Source organism: Centroberyx gerrardi, chromosome 11 (assembly GCF_048128805.1).
Source record: "Centroberyx gerrardi isolate f3 chromosome 11, fCenGer3.hap1.cur.20231027, whole genome shotgun sequence".
In the NCBI taxonomy this organism is placed as follows: domain Eukaryota; kingdom Metazoa; phylum Chordata; class Actinopteri; order Beryciformes; family Berycidae; genus Centroberyx; species Centroberyx gerrardi.
Window position 1 is genome coordinate 7998145 of NC_136007.1, and position 21147 is coordinate 8019291.

Below are 21147 nucleotides of genomic sequence, written 5' to 3' on the forward strand. Positions count from 1 at the left end.
CAGATGGGGAAATTTTGATGCAAATCGGTCACACTGTTGGAGATAAACTGTAAGTTAGCTGCAGGAGAAACTGACTTTGAACTTGCTGGTGAATTAGCAAATCCAGGGGACATTTTGAAAGAGGGTTAGTGTGTGTTTGGTCGTCAAGTAGCTTTTTTTCTTCTTTTTTTTTTTTTACAGTTATGCTCCCACCTCCCCCTTACAGACAAGTTGCATACACACAGCTCCAGTAACTGTGCAGTGAGTAATGGTTAACCCCGCCAGCACAGCACAGATCCCTTTGTTGTAACTCGGTTGTGAAAAAATGCCCCACATGTGGATCTCTTCCTGTTTCTGAGGCCATTTGAGGACACGGCGGGGCACAAGGCCCGCCCTCTTTTCCCCCCTTGATTCACAGATCACTGGTGTCATATATCTGCATTCAAATAGTACGAGCCGGATGACATAAACTGTAAAATAACCTCTACTGGTTTGTGTGAGGCTGGAGCAGTGTTTAAATAATGTGCTATTCACCTCTATTCACGGGGGGTGCAGGGAGTAGTGTGTGTATTTGTGTGTGAGCGTGTGTGTGTGTGTTTGTATCGCGTGATCTAGTGCGCTGTTTGCCGGGGAAGATAGGTGGTTTCCTGTGTCTGAGTCTCACGCCGCTCACAATAGAGCGCGGCGTGTTTCAGACAAACAAACCAGGCTGGTTCAACCCGATTGGCTGCCACACACACACACACACACATGCACACACTTTAAAAGCTCTAGTTGAGTCCACTAAATGAAAATATAGCAATGAAGATCTCAAGATTCATCAAAAGTGACAGAAAAAAACAGAGATTCTGCACAGTTTAAGATCATTTAAGGACACAAACCAGACGAACAAACCAGGATTACTTGCTGTAATGGTTTAATGTTTACTGTCAGGCTTTATGACTGATCTTGAATGAGTGATGGATGGATCTAGCCAGACCCAGAGCCCTAAATTAAAAGAATTTGGCCATCACAGTGTTTCAGTGAAAACCAGATTAACTCCACTAACTGCTCACGGAGGTTTTGAATTTGTTTGCAGCCAAAACTTTGTTCAAAAATTGGATGAAAAATGTCACATCTATCACCTACTTCAAAATGACTGCAGGCATGAAAGTAAAACCTACGGATGCTAAACTTAACGGTTAATATTTATGAGATTATTCACTTTTTATACCATAAAGAATCATTTTAGCTTATATGATCAGTTGTGTTTTTGGCATGTTAAACCATGAACATCAAGCTACGATTTTTCTTTCCCCAAATCAAAATAAAAAATTAAAGCGCTTTGGAAATGACTCCTTCTGGACAGGAGGTTGATGGCCTAACATCAATGGCAAACTAACCAAACTCTCAGTGACTCTGGGTAGAACGATCAGAAAAAAAAGACAGGAAAAGCTACAGGGGGTGTTGGGCGCTACCATTTCCTGTGTGCTTATGTGCGATTGCGTATTGCTATCGGTGCGTGTGTTTCATTGTGTGTGCGAGTGTGTGTGTTATTGTAAGTACCGGTTTTGAGAGTTGAGTAAACACAGATGAACTCCCAAGATTCCATAAATAATCTGACTGAACCTTAATTGTTTGCAGCTGTCTTTTTTCTGTTAATGTGGTTATCAGCGTGTGTGTTTATGTGTGTTTCCTTGTATTTCACTAAGTATGAGGAACTAATACAGTTAGCGAAGGTCCTCACAAGTACAGTAACACCAATATGTGTGTGTGTGTGTGTCAGTATGTTTGTGTGTGTGTGTGTGAGAATAGAATAGGATGTGATGCAATATGCCACCAATGCATGTAGAGGCAGATTGAGTGCAAAGCCCAAATAAGAGTTTGGACGAGAGAGGACAGGAAAAGTGGGGGGCAGGAGTCTCTCTCTCTCTCTCTCTCCTTCTTCTTCCCACACACTCAAATATCCCTAATCAAACGCCCACACGCATAGTTATTCATAAACCCCGCCACACACACACACACACACACACACACAACATCTTGAAGCCCATGCTCAAACAAATAACTACCCTTTCCTGTAGTCACAAAATTGATAAAAGAGCGAGTTCGGCCCGTTTACCTCGATGAGTCTCTCGAACATGTGGGCCAGCGGCAGGAAGGAAATGAGGCAATCATCTTGGTTTGGGAAAATGACTTTCTGCAGAAGACACACAGAGAGAGAGAGAGAGGAAGACAAAGAGAGAGACAGACAGACAGAGAGAGGGGAAACAGTCAGGTGGGTTTAGAAAAACTGCAACAACATGGCCACTTCATGAAAAATAGAGGGTGCAGTGGGGGGAAAAAAACACACACCGTGAAATCAGACTGGGTGGTTAGAAGTGTGGTTTGTTGCTCCATAATGATGCATCAGTCAGCAAAGTAAGGGCTCTTCGTAAAATCATTCCAAAAACTGCCTCATTTGGGGGATAATTATAACAGAAAGATTTCCAGGGAAAGGGATAGAGGAGAGTTACTTACATCTGTCACTTTGAGGAAGCCTGAGAAATCCGCCACCACATTCCCATGTGTGAGCATGACTCCCTTTGGGTTTCCTGTGAGGGCAGATGGAAAACACACAACAGATTTCAAAGAAATGAAACTCTCCTCACCTGCCAGAGGATGAATCGCTCATTACAGGGGGAAGACAATGGGGATTTGTCATGGAAAAACACTCCTAGTTCCCCAGAATCTCCTCAGAATTTCACTCCCTGCTCCCTCCTCATCGGCCCCCCTTAATATAACCCCATCATGCCTGGACAACACAAGAATTAGGGATAAGGATCTTGTTGTTTTTTTTTACAGCGTTTCTGTTGCGGAGTGATAGGCGAGGAAGAGAAGCAGGCTTGTGACTGATAGGTTGTTGGTTCGAATCCCTCTGGAGGGGGGCGAGCGAAAAAGAGAATTTCCCTACAAGGATCAATAAAGTATCGCATTCTGTTCAATACAAAATGCAAAAATGCAATCATTAAGATAAGTTTATTTGTCACGCACACATGCGCGCACACACACACACACACACACACACAGACATACATATATGTGGTTAGGAAGATTACTTTCAAAATATAATAGATTATTGATTACCTGCTTTCAGATGCAATCACTAATATAATCCGTCAGAATATGAAAATGAGAATGTTGTCCGATTACTTTCAATTATTTTGAGGTTACTTTGTCTCTAAAAAGCTATACTCTATGGCAAAATGAACACTTTACTTCAATTACCAGACTGTAATTTGAAAAGTGTTATCATCATCTATAGCCAGTCGCAACCATTATTTCAGAAAGTGGAAAATTACGAATCTATAATCTCACAATGGTAAATGCCTGTTTCCCTTTGAAACATGTTTCTGAGGAATCCCACTATTTGTTGCGTAATTATTCTGGGTTTTTTTGCAATAGCTGCAACATAGTACAGTTATAATTTTTGGCAATCAGATTACTGCACTCTCATTACATTTCCCAATCTTATACACATAAATACACATTTTCTTTCTATATTATGCAATGGCACTTGCGGAGAAATTTCCTCTTTCCAGACGTGTCATGTGAGTTACTCCTCCCTGAATGAAGCTGTTTTTTAATTCATTCCAAACGCTGTTGCAACAAGAAAGAGGGCATTCACAAGAAGAGCAGAAGTATGTGGAAAATGAACCCGCCGGGCAACTGTAGCTCTCTTACTATAACAGTAGGTGGCAGCGTTCAACACAACAGCGGGCCTACACTGTGAATGTGAGGCTGCGGTTGTGGTTGCATTGGAGGACACATTGGTAAGATGACACCAGCTTGTCCTCACACTGTTTATCTTGTCTTTGTCGCTCGGTGGGTTGGCCGGGCGTTGTTGCGAGGGGATAAGAGCATCGTCTTAAGAAGAGCAACACTTCCTCACTCATGTTTCTATAAGTCCCTCCATCATGTCAGGAAACACAGGGGAATCCAGACTGGACGTTTAATAATTGAGGGAGGGACAGTACAGTGTGGAGGATTATACTCTCCTCTACTATCCTCTCGCCATTAAGTCTCTCTTTGTTGCTGTGTTGTCACTGGATTCAATTACAGTGCGTGCTCATCTCCCCTTAAAGCCATTCTTTGTTGCTGTGGAGTCGTAGTATTCGGTTACCAAATGACCATGTAATACAGTGGTTCTCAACCTAAGGGCATGTGACCCTTAAAAAGAAGCCATACTAGAAGCTTAAAACACATTTCACAAGAATTAGTATTTCACAAGAAAAAAAAGCAAAAATTAAACAAAAACCAGAAAAAATAGATGTGATAATCAATTTGTGTAGTAGAAATATACCATAAATCATCTCGTGACCCCCCAAAAATATCTCACGACCCTCTGAGAGGCTGAGAACCACTGACATAATCTATGCCATTTGTTGGAAGCATTTTTTTTTGGGCACCTGAAATATACAAAATAATTGAGAAGTGAACCCCTTGGTCACATTTTTTTTTTAAATGGTTATAGAATTAAATCGCTCCCATACAGTATATAACGACGTAACGCATAACATTTGGTGGAGGCTTTAATCCAAAGCGCCCGACGATACTCTTGGTGCGTTCATTTTCAGCATGGGTAACCCCAGTTTGAGTCAGTCCCCTAATGCTGGCAGTACTGAGCCACATGGGATCTGCATTTGGAAAGCCAAACAGCGGGTGTGTTATCAGGGAAATGCGTAAGAAGAGAAGAATAAACGCACACCTATGTAGTTGAGGTGCTGGCTTGCAGGTTCTAAACATCAAAACAAGGGAGAAGCTGCACACTTATAACTCTGATGCAAAAGTTTCAGCACAGCAAGGCCTTCTTCAGGCTTATCAGTGAAATGCACCGTATTGGTATAATATGCATGCAAGAATATGCATGAAACTTAAAAGATTGATGTATTGAAAATTAAATTACTAGTGTCATCAGCAGGTTGTTCTGTCCAACCTGTCAACTAATAATTGAGAATGAGTGTTTGATCCGTCGAAAATAAACTGCAATTTTGTTGACATTTTGAATTGGTTGAATTGAAAGTTAATTGTCCCCAAGCTTGACCTCCGCAGTTGTCCTACATGTAATCACTATGGCCTTTTGTCCAGTGGATACATAAACAACAGGGAGCTAAGTTTCATTATGACTTGTTGAAATGAGTCACAGCAAACAGTACAGTTTGACCCGAATTCAATCGAGCCATATTAGGTCAGTGAACTGATCCGTTTTGGAAAAGCACATCAAGTTACAAGCTAAAAACATTGCTTTGCTTGGCGTAAATAGGGGAAACTTTCTCGAAGGTGTGGTTGACAGCTAACTATGTTGTGGCAAACAGTGACAGTGTTCCTTGGCTTGACCAACAAACCTGCAAGAGTCCTAGACTTTAAACTATGGCTTGGGGTTTGGCAGGTGTGTCTGCGCTGACACAAGAAGGAGAATTATCACACACAAGCACAGAGTGTGACATATAAATAGGTGCAGAGGGAAACTCTGTGTGTGGGATGATTCTTGTTTTGAGAATCTTTTTGCTTGAGGGTGTATATAGAAACTCATAGAGAGGCAGTTCATTGCAGGAAAACAAACATAAAATGTACTATTGTGCCCTTATTCTTTAATTTTTAGATCATCAGTGAACCAAATCTAATGTTACGTTTTGTGTTTTTTTAATTTGTAATGATGTGAGCTGAGTGGACTTTTACGTATCGCTGTTGTGAAAACCTCATAACTCCAATTTTTCATGTTTTAGCTTCAGGTACATGGTCCTCTTGGGCTGATGAAACCCTTTTAAAAGCCCATTGGATAAACTCAAAAATGCATAGTGGTCAAGCTAAGATCTTTTTTCTTAGTTTCTGAAATTTTTGAGATACAAGGTTTTCACTTAACGATATCTGCCTGCCTCAGTTGTCCAGAGACTGTAAAATGGCAATAATTAATAACTTTATAACGCTTACAGGAATAAAGAGAGATTAGTCGCATTGTTATTACCCTGCAAGTTCCTGGATGACCCATGCGTACATTTCCCAGCACCAAACACAGAAGAAAAAGCTGAAAAAGTTGAAAAGTTGTCGCATGTTATTTGTATTCAACAATTCTACCTGTGGTGCCACTGGTGAAGCACACAATAGACAGGTCTTCTGGTGCTGGTGGCTGTGGAGACAAAAAACAGCATAGGTCAGAAAAGATGGTGAGAAGACTTTTTACAGGAAGTTAAAGCATCAGATCGTCATGTCGCTGGTCACAAGACGCACTTCTATTTCTTGCAACTGCTCAAACACAGATAGCTACAGATGATTGAATACTGAATGTAGATATGTAGAGTGGGATGCAAAGTTTGTTGTCACTTGTATATCTTCTACTGTCCCCTTTCTCTGTATGCAAGGTCCTGCTGTCATTGTACATAGTGAAATTGTCAATTTAAGTCTGAAAGTGTTATATGAGTCTAATCAACACTTAGTAACTTATAGAAAATTTGCTGTGTACTAGTATCAGTACATGCTATGTAATCCTCTGATATCCAGTACAGTGTAAATATTAGCTGAATAGCTTGGCTGGTTAATGCCCGGTATCCTGAAGTTGATTACCTTGAGCCAATGGCTTGGGGCAAAATTGGCAATGTTCAATGTTTAACGTTTAAATTGGTCATTGCTGTGGTGTTTCTGCACTGCACTTCCCAGAGATCACGTGTCAAACTGTGGGCGGTACTATGATGTCTTTTTCCTTGGATTTTCTGTTGATGCAGTTCTGTAGGTGTGTCTGTTCAGCCGTGGTGGCTATCGCTGCTCATGCTAACTACCCAGTTCTTCTTCTATTCATTCCAATCGAACCACTGTTGCTGCCGCCAGAAATGTGAAACACATCACCTCCTGTGTGTCAGAGGATTTTTCCCAGGAAAGGGCTAATTGACACGCTGTGTTTAGGGCAGCAAATGTAAAAGCTTTCATTAAGTGGATATAGGTTGAATTACTACTAGCAAAAAGGACATTTATTTATATGAAAATGTTGTGGATTATTACTTTATTCATCTTTGAGGTTCTCACTCCCACTAGGTTTGGTATTGAAACATAATCTCCCTTTAGGTGCAGCTGCCTAAATGAATCAAATTACACCAAAAGGAAGTGCATCATCTTCATGTAAAGTCCTAAAAAAGAAGTACAGGAGTTCTGTGGAACTAAACATCACCATGTAGAATGGATATCTGTGGTTGTTGTACTCACTATAGGCTTTCTGTAGTGCTCTCTGCCCAGGGCCTGTAAGAAACAACATGCAAAACAATAGAATTAGCTCACTTCACACTTTATTACACACATTTGTAGTGGGTTTTTTTTTTTTTTTGGTGGTGCCTAGAATAGTGAGTGTCGTTTCAGCTTTGTCAGTGAATTTCCTAAAGGATAACACAGGTCATTCTGGACCAAATATATGGTTCACCGTCATCTGGTTACAAGAAGGCCAAAAGATTGCCAAACCAGTCTTTGCACTAGTTTAAATCACCACAACAGTAGCAGCTCCTGCATGTGACTGTGTGTAACTTTTATAAGTGTGTACTAGTATGTTGCTGAAAAAGAATAAGGCCTACATGCTCAGAAAACCTTCTCTGGATAAACAAGGGTTAACCAGATCCCCTATCATTTCTGGAGTTTATTTTTTCTGAATGTGATGCCAAATGTTTTCACGGTTGATTTCAGTCCTTGATCAAACCGCATTTGCAAATAATCCCTAGCATTTCTTGTAACCTGCTTGCAGTACCAGATGGGTTGGGTGTGTATCACATCAGGAAACAGAAAAGTGACGGTGAAGTACATATTTAACTGTCACATACCTTCCTGTAATTATCTTGGCTTTCTAGCCACTCACTGAACTGTCCTCACTGTGTTATAATATATTTTGTTTTCATCATTGTTTTTTTTATCACTTCGCTTCACTTCACTTCAATTTTTTCACTGTGCAAATGAACTGAATCAGACTAAAACTAATCTGTATTATCCTTTGACACAAACAACACTAGGTAGACTAAAACAAATAATGTAATAATGTCCCAGATGTGGTAGAGTCATAAGAATGTAAGCAGTATGGCTCATACTACTGTCAGACACACGCTAGTTGGGTGATGTATTTCTCAAAGATTAAGAGATTTCCAGAGAAACCGTCTGCAAGAGCTGCCAGGACCAGTTTCACATACCAGTTTGTTTTGACTGAAGTCATGAAGCATTAACAGCTACAGTGAAATGATATTACAGTAAATCCTAACTGCAGGCTGTGAGGCGTAACGACACACGACAGCACCTACCAACGCAGCTGTTGTTAGTGTTAAATGCATACTTTATTGATGTTGTAAGGCATCTGGAGTATTTGGACTCGCTAGAAGTGGAATGACTTTGCAGTTGGGTGTGCCGATGTTTGGCTGTGTGGAGGAAATGTAACATTCAACAGATACAGATACAGATTCAGATCGATAAGAAGCAGGGAAAACCTCCTACCTAATACTCACTCATCCCCTGCTTGTACATGCCAACCAAACTGCCTATTTTTAGATTGACTGTGAACCAATTTAAGCATATATTTTGTGTTTTTGTTAGCCTGTCATGATATGGTATGAACTGATAATTCTGTAACGCCAACAAGCAAAAAGTGATAGCAACTTTACACTGCGAGTATGGGCTGTGCATGTCTACAACAATAATGGACTGGCACCAGGTTTGCTGGAAAAGAACATTTTAACCCTCAACATCTGGGGTTTTCAGGTGATGTAAGGACATAACACACCCTCTGGCGGCCATATTGGAGGTCCTCAGCTCTTCGCAACAATAGCTGTTAACAGCTGATTCCGTTTCTAAATGTAGGCTACAACTTGTCCATTTCTAAATAATTAAATACACATGGCTAATTTCTGCCCTGTTCCTGACTGATACATGTTAGATAATGTCAGGTTAGCAGTCGTATGCTAACATTAACATCAGTTGGTTTGCTAAATTAGCCTGCTAGCTAGTTAGCTAGCTAACAAAGCCAAAAACCAGCTGTTTGTTGACAAGACAGCTTCCTGTGTCACAGTAACCTGAATGTGGAAACAAATCTCCCAAATCAGACCATTGACTTTTACTTGTACTGACATCCACAACACCCACACCACAATCTTTTTCAAGTATCTCTTGTTTTCCAGCCTGGTTGTTATATATTTAGCATTATTTGTGCACAGCTAATTCTCCACTGGACCTCCATGATGGCGCCAGCTGTGGTTGCTAGGAGATTTGAGATACAACTGCAAAGTCCTCTATTACAATTACATATGACATCTCTCTGGAGACTTTTACAACTTTGCACTGAGCCTTCTTCATCTGTTTCACACTGTACCTCCACTTCTTTAATGGACTGGACGTGGACGCCGCAGCCCTCGGCGCGCTCCAGGAGCTCGGAGTCAAAGTCGTCCATAAGGATGATTCTTCGCAGGCCCGGAGTCTCCTGCTGCTCCACATTACCCATAAGCACCTGGGCTTTCTCCGCCTTGTCGCAGATGACCGTGGAGATGTCGGCTGAAATGACACAAGAGCACACAAGAGCACCCGTACCCTTGTGTGAATACCCGCAGAAGAAGAAAAGAAAAGGAAAAGAAAACACAAAAAGACAAAAAAAAAAGCCTAGATATGGGTTGGGGGTTCAATTTGACTTTGATCAAACTTCTGATTCACAGGCTTTGAGAGGGAGTGAGTCAGTAATTTTGCATTGTGTCTGTCTGATTCAGGAGGTGACTCCATGTTCACGTCAGACACAAACTGAAATGAATTTAAGATGCGCAGCTGTAAAAGACTTATTAATGATTTAGCAAATGAGAGATATCATGAATTATTAAACACTAACTGTAAAAACTGGCTGCAATCAAATTACGGTGTCTGATCCTAATCTGGGTTACTGTTACTGTTTCAAAATCCTGAAACGAAAGTAAGAAAAAACTCTGAAAAAACCTGAAATGTGTCATGACTTTCACCCAGCAACATCAATATGATACATGTGAAAGAGAAAGTTACTGCTCTTTCCTGGATATTCACAGTGACTGCCCTTCATGGTTTATTCCCTCACCTATGAATACATAATTGGTAACACTTTACAATAAGGGTACAACAATTAAGGGTTAGTTAATGCTTAATAAGCATTAACTAACCCTTAATTAACAGTTAACTAATGTGTCTGGTAATCATTTACTAATGGTGTTCATGTTAACTAAGGTATTAATTTATACATTATTTAATAGTCATCTTTATAAACTATTAAATAATGTATAAATTAATACCTTAGTTAACATGAACACCATTAGTAAATTACACATTAGTTAACTGTTAATTAAGGGTCAGTTAATACTTATTAAGCATTAACTAACCCTTATTAAGCATTAACTAACCCTTAACTTAGTGTACCCTTATTGTAAAGTGTTACCACATAATTTGTTGTATTCCTGGTGTGTGTGTGTGTGTGTGTGTGTGTGCGTCTGGTTTGTGACATGTGCGTTCTTACCAGTGTTGATGATGTACCGTATGGCGTCGGGGCCCAGTGTGTCGTAGAGGGGGACGACCACCATGGAGTAGGTGTAGCAGGCCAGCTCCGAGATGATCCACTGGAATCACACACAGGTCAGAGGTCAGGGGTCAAAGGCCAGGGAAGATTATGTTTTTTTTAGCCATGCTTGTACTGTAATATACTGTTTTAAGCATATACTTTTCATATTTATACATTCACTATATTCATGTCTCTTTGATGTTTTTTTAATCATGTTTTTGCACTTTGAGTTGCGTTTGTGCACTACAAATAAATTTGACCCTGACTTGTCGAAAGAGAAAAACTAATCTGTGAAGTGTGTGGGTGTTTACATAATATGTGTGTGTGTGTGTGTGTGTGTGTGTGTGTGTGTGTATACAAGTGGCCTGTATTGAGTGAGAACACCAGTAAAATGGTTTCGCTTGGCTGTGTGTGTGTGTGCAAGTGTGTGTGATGCAGTGAAAGAGAGAGAGAGAGAGAGAGAGAGAGACAAAAAAGAGAATGAAACAGGTAAAAGAGAGAGAATGAAAGAAATAGGAGAGAGAGAGAGTCAAAGAGAGAAAGAGAGACAGACAGGATGAAACAGGTAAAAGAGAGAGAATGGAAGACAGAGGAAAGAGACAGTGAGAGAGAGAGAGAGACAGAGAGAGAGAGAGGGAGAGAGAGAGGGACTGTCACCTCTGGCCTGTTCTGTGCGAACACCCCTATGAACTGGTTGGGGTTTGGCTGGCAGCCCTGGTGCAGCAGGCCCGACCCCAGATGCTCGGCCCGGGCCGTGACCTGCAGGACAGGGAGTGTGACAACAGCTGAGTGGACAAAACAAATACTGACCTACTCTTCCATTAGGAGAGATAATAAATACCTGTAATATTAAATTGTAATAACTCTCTGTATTAAAAAACACACATATTTCACTTCCCGGTGCTTTTGTATTTAGTGGAAAACTGGAATGCTTCTTGGCTTCTAATGGTAAAGATCGTGGGGTTTAGTGCTTTTTGGATTAAAAAAAAAAGGTAATCTCTCTCACCTTTATTCTATTTGGATAGTCATAATTAACAGATTTTTGTAATGCCTTCGATCCCTCTCTTCTAACTCTTTTCTATTTTTCTATCTATATATTTTTTTTCCAGTTTGTCCCATCCAGACCAGGATTCAACCCAGCGATCCTCTGGTCACAAGCCTGCATCTCTCTCTCATCTTTACATTCCCACTGCCTGATGTAACAGTTTCTGTGTACACTCGTTTGCATGTATGGTTGTGAAAACAGAAAAAAACTGGAACAAATGCAGTGTATGATCAGAATATATGAATACAGCAACATAGTGGATGTTAGTGTTGGTCATGTACTGGCATGGGGTTTGTTTCCTAGCATGGTTTAGATAGAACACGCAATGAAAGTCAAAGGTCATCTGCACATTTTGGAAGCACCCACGGTTTTCATCCCTGCAGATATGCTTGGCATTCTATTATGTAAATTGCCAAAATCGCGATTGCTTCTCAAGTTGCCTTGCTTGCGGAAGACAGAGGTAACAGAGGAAATACATTCCTGTTCCTGTGATTACACTGCGAGATAACAGATTATGTAACGAGTTTCACGTGTTCAGCTGAAAGCGCCGCATATTAGTTCTCAAATTTAGAATATATTACGTAATGTTTGAAATATGGAAGGAAACAGCTTCTCCCAGATTGAGGCTACAGACACGTCCAGACTTATCTGGCTTCCCTGGGAATCTGGAGAGAATAAATAAAAATTTTTCCACCCTCCATTCTCCTATAAAATAACATGATGTCACTGATAAATCTTGAAGTTTGTGCAATTCAGCTCTCCTGTCGGCCGCAGCTGTAGATTTCAACAGCAGTCGTCTAAACAAAGCCCCCCTATCACTTTCCAAAACATGAGGTTATCTCCAGTGTTTAGAGATTTGCACAAACATGAAGGTCCAAACATGGAACACTTTATCCCCAAAAATATAACTATTTGGTGAGCAAAGACCCTTAGATGACTTAAATGTTGCTTTACTTTCATTCCCACAACCATTTTGTAAGAGTAGCCTGTGTCAGTTTTTTCAAATGCTGGATATTTCTTCTTGGAGTTATATTCTGCACCGCTGTTCTCTGAGGGCAGACTGTGTTTGTGTCGGCCTGTGTTGTCGTTACTGGATCGTGTTCTTCTCGACCGCACTAACCTCTTTGTAGGACATCCATTTGTAAGGCTGGTTGGGGAGCCGAGAGCCCAGGCAAGGACCGTCACCTGGTGAACGCACATTGAGACAGGAAGTCAGTGTCACAGCACTTACATGACGCAGCCTACAACCTTTTCTGTGTGGTCAAACCTTTAAACCTCAAAATGTAGGACCAACACATTGCTGTGCCAGCTCGCGACTCTTTAAGGTGAGATTGCGAACAGAACCGGGTCAAAATTTGCATAATAATTATAAGCGATTGTTATAGTCTTCTTGTAGTACCGGGTGAGTGGGGTTTGCAATGAGTGCTGGAAAGTTTAGGCTGTTCAAAAGTCAGTTTAGCTTATTTACTTTTTTGTGACTGGCAAATCATCTGACACTATCTGAATTGTCCTGATGTGGTAAACTCCACCCATTTGGTGTTACAAGTAGGTTAAAACAAGCACACACAACTATTCGAAAATGGCTTAATTCAAAATCACTATGCCACATCCTTCTGGGAGAAGTTTTTCCTACTTGTTCCTAGCTCGTTGATCATTATTTCACATATGTAGAGGAAAATATCCTCTATTTCGTAAGCAAAAAGTCTCAAAATGTCTCCTAACTCCAACGTTAACCCCTAATGGGCTTTACTTCAATGCCAGCAGTCGTTTTGTAAGAGTAGATGTCAGGTTTTTTTCAACTCTTCATACTATGTAACGAAGGTCTAATTATACAAAATCAGGTTATAAACTAATTGAGCCATTTCTGGAGCTGCAGCTGGAGAACAGGTACGGCTGGAGGCCCAGCAGGTACGAATGTCTCTGCATTGTGAGTCAGACACTTAGTCACTTTTAAACAGCCCGACTGTGAGCCTCACTCGTTACCGCTAGCAACGTGCGCCGTCACCATGGCAACCGGAAGACTCATTTTTACCTCAGGCCACAGAGATACCATTAGAGGTTTTATGGTCGGACCGCACCGCTGTCTGGATGTGTTCCTATCGCCGTCTGTATGAACACTGGATTACATGTGTGTTTGTAACCTTGGACAGGAGAAAAACGTGTGTGTGTGTGTGTGTGTGTGTGTGTGTGTGTACTTGTACTTCTATCTTTGTGAGAACCAGTTTGAGTTTTACACCTTCAGAGTGAGGAAAGAGGTTAGAATTAGGATTAGGTTTAGGTTAGCGTGTGTTCGAGTGTGTGTGCACAGTATATGCGTGAGTGTGTGAACTTGTGTGTATGTATGTGTGTGTGTGTGTGTGTGTGTGTGTACTGTATATCATTACACTGTACATCCTACCCACCAGCTATGTGGAGGCCTCTCTGGAAGACCTCGTACATGGTCCTGGCGTCGTCATGGTAATGAGTCAGGAGCTTGGAGCTGTCACCCATCATGGACCGGCGACCCCCATCCTCATGCTGTCAGAGAGAGAGAGAGAGACAGACAGAGAAAGAGGGAGAGAGAGAGACAGACAGACAGACAAAGAGGGAGAGAGAGAGTGAGAGAGGGAGAGAGACAAGAGAGAGATTTATTTCCATTTGCTCACATTTTCAGCATTTTTTGTCAGACACAGAAAGGCAGAAAGAGGGAGACAGAGATGGACAGAGAAGAAAGACTGAGAGAAAAAGGAAGACAGAGAGGGAGAGAGATAGAAAGAGGGAGAGAGATAGCGAAAGAAATAGGGGGAGAGAGATTTTTCTACATTTACGTTTTCAGCATTTAGCAGATGCTGTGTAGCTGGGAAATCCCTACTACTGTTACTCATAACAAAACAAACAACTCCTTTTACACAAGTTTTTTTTTTTTTTTTTTTACACCATAGGAGTGTTAGTATCACAATGTGCAAAAAGCCAAGATCAAATCCTTCTCCGTCATAAAGACAGGGTTTAACAGACACCGGAGCCTGGGGCAGAGTGAGAGGAAATTGTTTTCCTTGTTCTACAAATGATAATCCATCTTTTCCTGTCAGGTCACGTGTCGAAATATAAGTTGAACTGAGCTTTTTTTGTGCTCCTGCGTAGCTACAGTCAGCAGAGCGTTGATGTATTTTTTTTAGGCCATGACAGTTCATATTCATAAATAAATGAATGACGGTTAAAATTCATTCCGTTTCTCCAATGAGTCATTTAGTTCGACAAGATAAAGAAAAAAAAGGCTTCAGGGAACTGGGCATGTGTGAAGCATGAGAGAGAAGGGGAAGAGGAATTATGAAACGCAAAACAGATCTGAAACTCTAGTGTGTGTGTGTGTGTGTGTGTCCATGAATGTGTGTGTGTGTGTCTGCAGTTTGCTCGTGCAGTACGCCCAATACACAACCTGCTGGATTGTAGTTTCGCTACTGGAAACATGTTCCGAAATCACAAAGCAAACCTCACGGGCCGCGGAAACCCTTCAAAGGAGTTTCGCCTGACTACAAGCGTTCCCAGCCTCACCTGACAGCGTGGGGGCACAGCGCTGTGGCGCGTGTGAGCGTGTGTGTGTGTGTGTGTTTATGTGAAACACAGCGGGCGGGTTTCACATAACGGTGGTTGAGGTAAAAACCACGACTGGGGTGAAATCTGGGGCGTGATGCACCCACAGTTTCTGAGGGATCTGTTTGCAAATCACAAGAGAGCACAACAAGATCTTGGGTATTCACAGCTGGGTGTAAACCTGGATAATACTCCTCTGCTTACATTCTCTGATATCACTTCATGTGTAACTTGGATGTAAACATTTCTGATACTAGTAATCTAATCAGTATTTTGGGTAAATATGTTCATATTTACAAATGGAAAGGCAACAGACCCTGCTTCACTCTTTTTCTGTGGGACTTCTTGAATTACCTCTTGAATTATCTATCTATCTATCTATCTATCTATCTATCTATCTATCTATCTATCTATCTATCTATCTTTCTGCCTGCCTATCTATCTATCTATCTATCTATCTATCTATCTATCTATCTATCTATCTATCTATCTATCTTTCTGCCTGCCTATCTATCTATCTATCCATCTATCTATCTATCTATCTATCTATCTATCTATCTTTCCTTTCCTCTGATATTTTTGTCTGTTCCTTTTGTAGCCTTGCCTTCAGTTTCTGCATTTATTTTGTCATCTTTAATACTCTCTACTATATGTGAGATGTTCCATATCTTATGTACATTTTCCTTACCTTAATTTAAAAAAAAAAAAAAAGATCTTAAAGTAGCAGACAAAGCAGCCATGCTCTGAGTCTGTTCAGGTGCCTGGCAGTGTCTTTCAGCACATGCAACTGTGAGTGTGTCCATGAAGGTAAATGTATCTCAGTGCATTTGTGAATATGCCTGTGTGTGTGTGTGTGTGTGTGTGTGTCTCTGAATGTGTGTGCATCTGTGAATGAGAGTGTATTTCCATGATTGTGAAAGTGTCCGTGAATATATGCGTGCGAATGAGTGTGTATCCATTAATGTGTGTGTGGCTGTGAGTATTTCCATGAATGAGTGTGTCTCTGAATATGCCCGGAAATGTGTGTGTGTGTGTGTCTGTGTGTGTCTCTGAATGTGTGTGTGTGTCTCTGAATGTGCCTATTAATTAGTCTGTCAATGAAAGTGAATTTGTGTGTATCTCTGAATGCATCAGTGAATTAGTGTCTCTATTAATGTGTGTATCTGTGAATATGCCCGTGAATGTGTGTGTGTTTCAGTGCATCTGTGAATGTGTGTGTGTGCCTCAGAATGTGTCCATGAATGTGTGTGTGTGTATCTGAACGTGTCTATGACTGATTCTGCATCCGTGAATGAGAGTACGTGTCCATGACTATGCGTGTGTATCTCTGTGTGTGCATAGATCTCTGAACGTCTGTGTGTGTGTGTGTGTGTGTGTGTGTGTGTGTGTGTGTGTGTGTGTGTGTGTGCTCCTCCTCTCACCTGCACCTCCTCAGACTGGTGCAGCAGGTCGCAGGGCGGCTTGATGGCGCGCGGCCTGGTGGCCAGCCAGTAGGCCAGCACGGCGGTCAGCGCGCCGATGCCCACCAGCGTGGAGGTGGGCAGCGAGCGGAAGAACTGGCTGAGCTCGTCCATCTCCGGGATCCTCAGGCCACTCAACAGCTCCTGGGCCTGCATCTTCTCCATCAGGGTGGAACTCAGCTCTGCAGCGGGGCGGAGAGAGAGAGAGAGAGTGAGAGAGAGAGAGAGAGAGAGGGAGAGAGAGAGAGAGAGAGCACAGATTGGTTTCTGTTCCCGAAATGTTTCTGCTTTTCTGTTTTTTTTAGTGTATGCAGCGTCACCTCCAGAGGGCGTACATTATAACATTCCATTATAACATAACGTTATAACATTATAATAGTCCCCATGAAATGAACTCCCATAACTATTGCTTCCTGGAAAATGGAGTATCTTTAATGGTGACCTCATGCTGCACCAGTAGGCGTAAATATAAAGATAAGATGAGATAAGACAGCACTTTATTGATCCCCTTGGGCAAATGCAGGAGCCACAGCAGCAATCGGCGGACAATGCCATGGAAGTCAAGTATGTGTCAAGTACAAGGTAATAAAAGAAAATAGGTACTAAATTAAAATAAAGGTAATGTAGGCCTACATAATATACAACAATAGAGACAGTGCAAATAATGCAAATAAATGCAAATAAATGCAAACTGCAAATAAATTCCAACCAATAAAACCATCACAGATTTTGAACAATCCCCTCCGCCCCTCCCATCAAAAAAAAATGCCTTTCTCTCCCTAACTGATATTCCATTGGTTTAGACTTTTGAATGATCCCTCACTGCGTTATGTCCTGCCCCAACATCCTGCTTCAACAGGAAACACATCAAATGAAGGAAGTAAAGATGACATTTTCGCCCGAAGGCAGAAAGTGTGTGTGTGTGTGTGTGTGTGTGTGTGGGTGTGGGTGGGAGGGGTGTACACATAGGGTCACAGACAGACACAAACTGAAACTGTATAATAGCCTATATCCTGTTTATGTTTATTGCTATGATATTGTCAAAAAAGTTTCATTTTGCAGCTTAAGCAGAAGAAGAAGAAGAAGAAGGAGAAGAAAAAGAGGAGGAGGAAGAGGGATTGAAACAGTCCAAGCTTCAGTCTTGCTCTTTACAATGAACTGCAGCAGTCAGAGCAAAATTCAACAGAGTCAAACAAATGAAAACAGCCTCAAACAGTCCACAAGATCTGGAACTGCATCCCATTTCACCTAAACTGGTTGGCAGAACCGGTTCCAGGGGCAAAGTACGGAGCTGTTTTGCTTACAGAGCCGACAAAGACGGACACCCACCAGGCACATCAAACCCCTGTGCAAAGGTCGCTACAACGCTGTCCGAGTCAATTTGGGAACACATTGGTCGAGCGCTTTTCTTGTTTGCCATGGTACTGTAGTAGTATTGAATTTGTAGATATTAAACGTTCTATTGGTATAGAAGTCAGAAAGATATTTTACTCCGCATGTTGTCATTTTCATTTTGGAGCTATATTTACATGGTGCAGGCCGCTGTATCAACATCCATTTAGAGTCAAATACTTGCTGGGACTGGTTGGTTAATTGATTGGATGAATGAATGAGTCCCTGAATGGACTGAATGAATAAAAGATTGATTCATTCATTCATGCATTCATTCATTCAATCATTCATTTTAAGTTGGAGTTTAAACACAGTCAAACCCGACGGATACAATCAGATGCAAGGTAAAAACCAAAGCATGACACATGAGAGCATTGAACAACAGGTGTTGCCCGGTGTTCTCATCTCTACTCATGCAGGCAGGAAGTCACACACACACACACACACACACACACACACACACACACAAAAGCCCTCTTACACCGTATCTTGGACTTGTGTGTACATCACTGAGAAAACCTGTCTGACAACTGTTTAATAAATAAATGTAATTTGACTTCACTGCACCTCCATCCTAATCTTCTGACTTTTAACACATCTTTTATAAGTTTTACTGTCAAAAGGTGTGATGAATACGGATCTTTCCGTGGGTTCATGTACTTACTGTAAAACACACCTCACTAGTCAAATTTTAATCTTGTCCATAGAGCTGCTGCTCAAAATAGAAAATCTATACCGCAGCACCGAGAAGCGATGGAACCGGAAAATAAATCTCACCAAAAAAAACAAACCACGCACAGTGCTCATTAACTTTGGCCCCCGTCGCACGCCGTGGGTGAGACGCATACTTTAGCCGAGGGGGGCGGCTGGCTGCAACGCTGAATTGAGGGTTTCCTTTCCTCTCCCCCGAGGAATGAGTCAGACAACAGCACCACCTGACCAGACCAATGGTATCCAGGCAGCGCTGCAGCACACAGCCAATCAGAATCGCTTCCTGTCTGTATCTCTGTCTCTCTCTGTCACACACACACACACACAGAGAGAGAGAGGGAGAGAGACAGAGAGAGAGACAGCCAACATCTGGGGCTGTGGGAAGGTTAACTTCCTCATTCATGTGACTTTGGTGAGAAACACTGTGCTCTACTTACAGGCACGTACTGTATGTATTTTTTCCACACATATACCGCTACACCAGGTTATCTGCAGGTTTCAGGAAGCCAGATCTGAGACATTTCACAGCCTTTCAGTACTTCGTGGAATTGAATTTAAGAGCAATTTACAATCGGAAAATGAAGCAACAAAGCCAGCAAACCCAGCCTACAGCACATCTGACTGAAAATAATGAAGGTGATGAATCTGGGCAGTGTAACAAAAAGAGCCGCAGGAAAGTAATTGCTAAGGGACATGATGTCCAACTGTGTTTACTAAAGTAGATACAATGAAAAAACCTTTTGGAAATTATACTACTAACGCTGTTCTGTATTAATCTGAGAGTGGACATGCAGCGCAAATAAACTTGTAACTGCATAGCGGAAAAAAATGAGACCTCTAATGACTATTTTTTAAGACATTTTAATACTTTTTAAGGCCTTAAACTTAGATAATTAATTTCCAAAGTTTTTCAGACTTTTAATGACCCGTGGATACTACACACACACACACACACACACATAATTTCCTCACATCCACCCAAACACACATTGTTTCTACATGACACAAAAGTTCATGCATGTACACACACACACACACACACACACTGACCTCACTAGTTTCTATGACACACCAAGGTTCATGCATGTACACACACACACACACACACGATCAGCAAACAGCACACCACAGTTATCACCTGACAGATTAAGTAGAGCAGCACTAGCATATGACACACACATTTACATAATACAGTTATTGCTCATCATCTCCGCTCTTTTTATTTAAGTCAAGTGCACAATACCTGTAACTGCTGTACAGTGTGTGTGTGAATTCCCTGCCGCTGCTTTCCCAGACTCTGCTTGGGGCCTTGAGCTTTCTACAGGAACTTACAGTTACAAGCGTTTCTCAATACCGATGGTCACATTTTCAAAGCTCCTCACACAGTTAGCAGCACAACAGCACTCTGTGTGGGCCAAACTGTGAATGATTTTGCATTGCTTTGACACAAAATGCCTTCAATGACTGTAGTTTTAAAAAAAATCCTCAATTCATTTCTCACACAAATTCATTATGCATCTACAGACCATTTTGCGAATATTTACATAGTCTTTTCAAAACTGTTCAATTCAAGTTCAAAACCTAACATATGAAATTCAAGTGGACATCATGATTTGTGGTGATTTTTTGAGACTGTCCTCCCCCAAAAAACGACCACATAGGTCATTTGTTCCTACCCTCTAATACGACCCACAGGAGCGTTTCCTAAATTAGCGGAGCTTTTTGTTTGTTCGTTTGATTCTGATTGAATGGGCTATGTCATGCTGACATAAAATCCCAAAACCAAGAATCATAAAGATACAAAAAATCCCCAGGGTTGTGTAAACAGTAGCCTATGGTCTTTTCAGCCTTAACCCTAACCCTAGCACTTCAGGCCTTCCTCCAAGCCTGTAGTAATGCCCTAGATTGTCAGCAGTATTGTAATCTCTGAAGGAGACTCATTTTGGTCACTATTTCCCCTAAAAAAGAAAAAAACAAACAAACAAACAAACAAAAAGCTTCATTTTATATATTGGGCCTTCAAAGTGCTCTCTGAAACTAGGCCTGATATGGCTTGTGTCCCTGAAATGAGAAAATTCAAACTTTGTCGTAGAGCTAAACCAAATACATCGTTGGAAAGGTCTCGACCTGGAGAGTAACATATGTCAGTATGAAGATTCTACATGGCTCCTGCTTTGAAATACTGACCTTTGAACCTTGACCTCTGTGTATGTTTGAAGGCTTATAATTCAGCAACAAAAGGGGTTACAGACATGGGACCAACTGTTATAGAGAGCTCTTGACCTCAGCTATCATGTGAGTATAGTCAACAACTGGGGGCGCTGTCAAATATGGGTAAAATATGGTTCAAATTAATTTTCACCCATTTAACAATTAGATATTTAAAATCTGATTACACAAATGTGTTTACCATCCCCTTAAACTCCTCAGTGTACACTCAATTCAGTATT

General features: G+C 41.3%; 1 protein-coding gene across 2 annotated transcripts in view; it reads right to left on the bottom strand.

The window, feature by feature from the left end:
• Positions 1–16774, bottom strand: part of acsl6 (acyl-CoA synthetase long chain family member 6) — a 28454-nt gene extending 11680 nt beyond the window's left edge. Inside the window, exons 1-10 of one of the 2 annotated variants that reach the window (XM_071906723.2) lie at positions 16556–16774; positions 13967–14081; positions 12685–12749; positions 11177–11278; positions 10478–10577; positions 9323–9501; positions 7192–7224; positions 6073–6124; positions 2479–2552; positions 2081–2158 (exon numbers count right to left, since the gene is read on the bottom strand). In XM_071906723.2, the coding sequence (XP_071762824.1) occupies positions 2081–2158; positions 2479–2552; positions 6073–6124; positions 7192–7224; positions 9323–9501; positions 10478–10577; positions 11177–11278; positions 12685–12749; positions 13967–14081; positions 16556–16759 (1002 nt within the window). In that variant the 5' untranslated portion in view covers positions 16760–16774. Of the gene's footprint in view, positions 1–2080; positions 2159–2478; positions 2602–6072; positions 6125–7191; positions 7225–9322; positions 9502–10477; positions 10578–11176; positions 11279–12684; positions 12750–13966; positions 14082–16555 lie in introns of both variants that reach the window. The other variant, XM_071906726.2, reaches the window with a different exon arrangement.
• Between the last annotated feature and the right edge of the window lie 4373 nt (positions 16775–21147).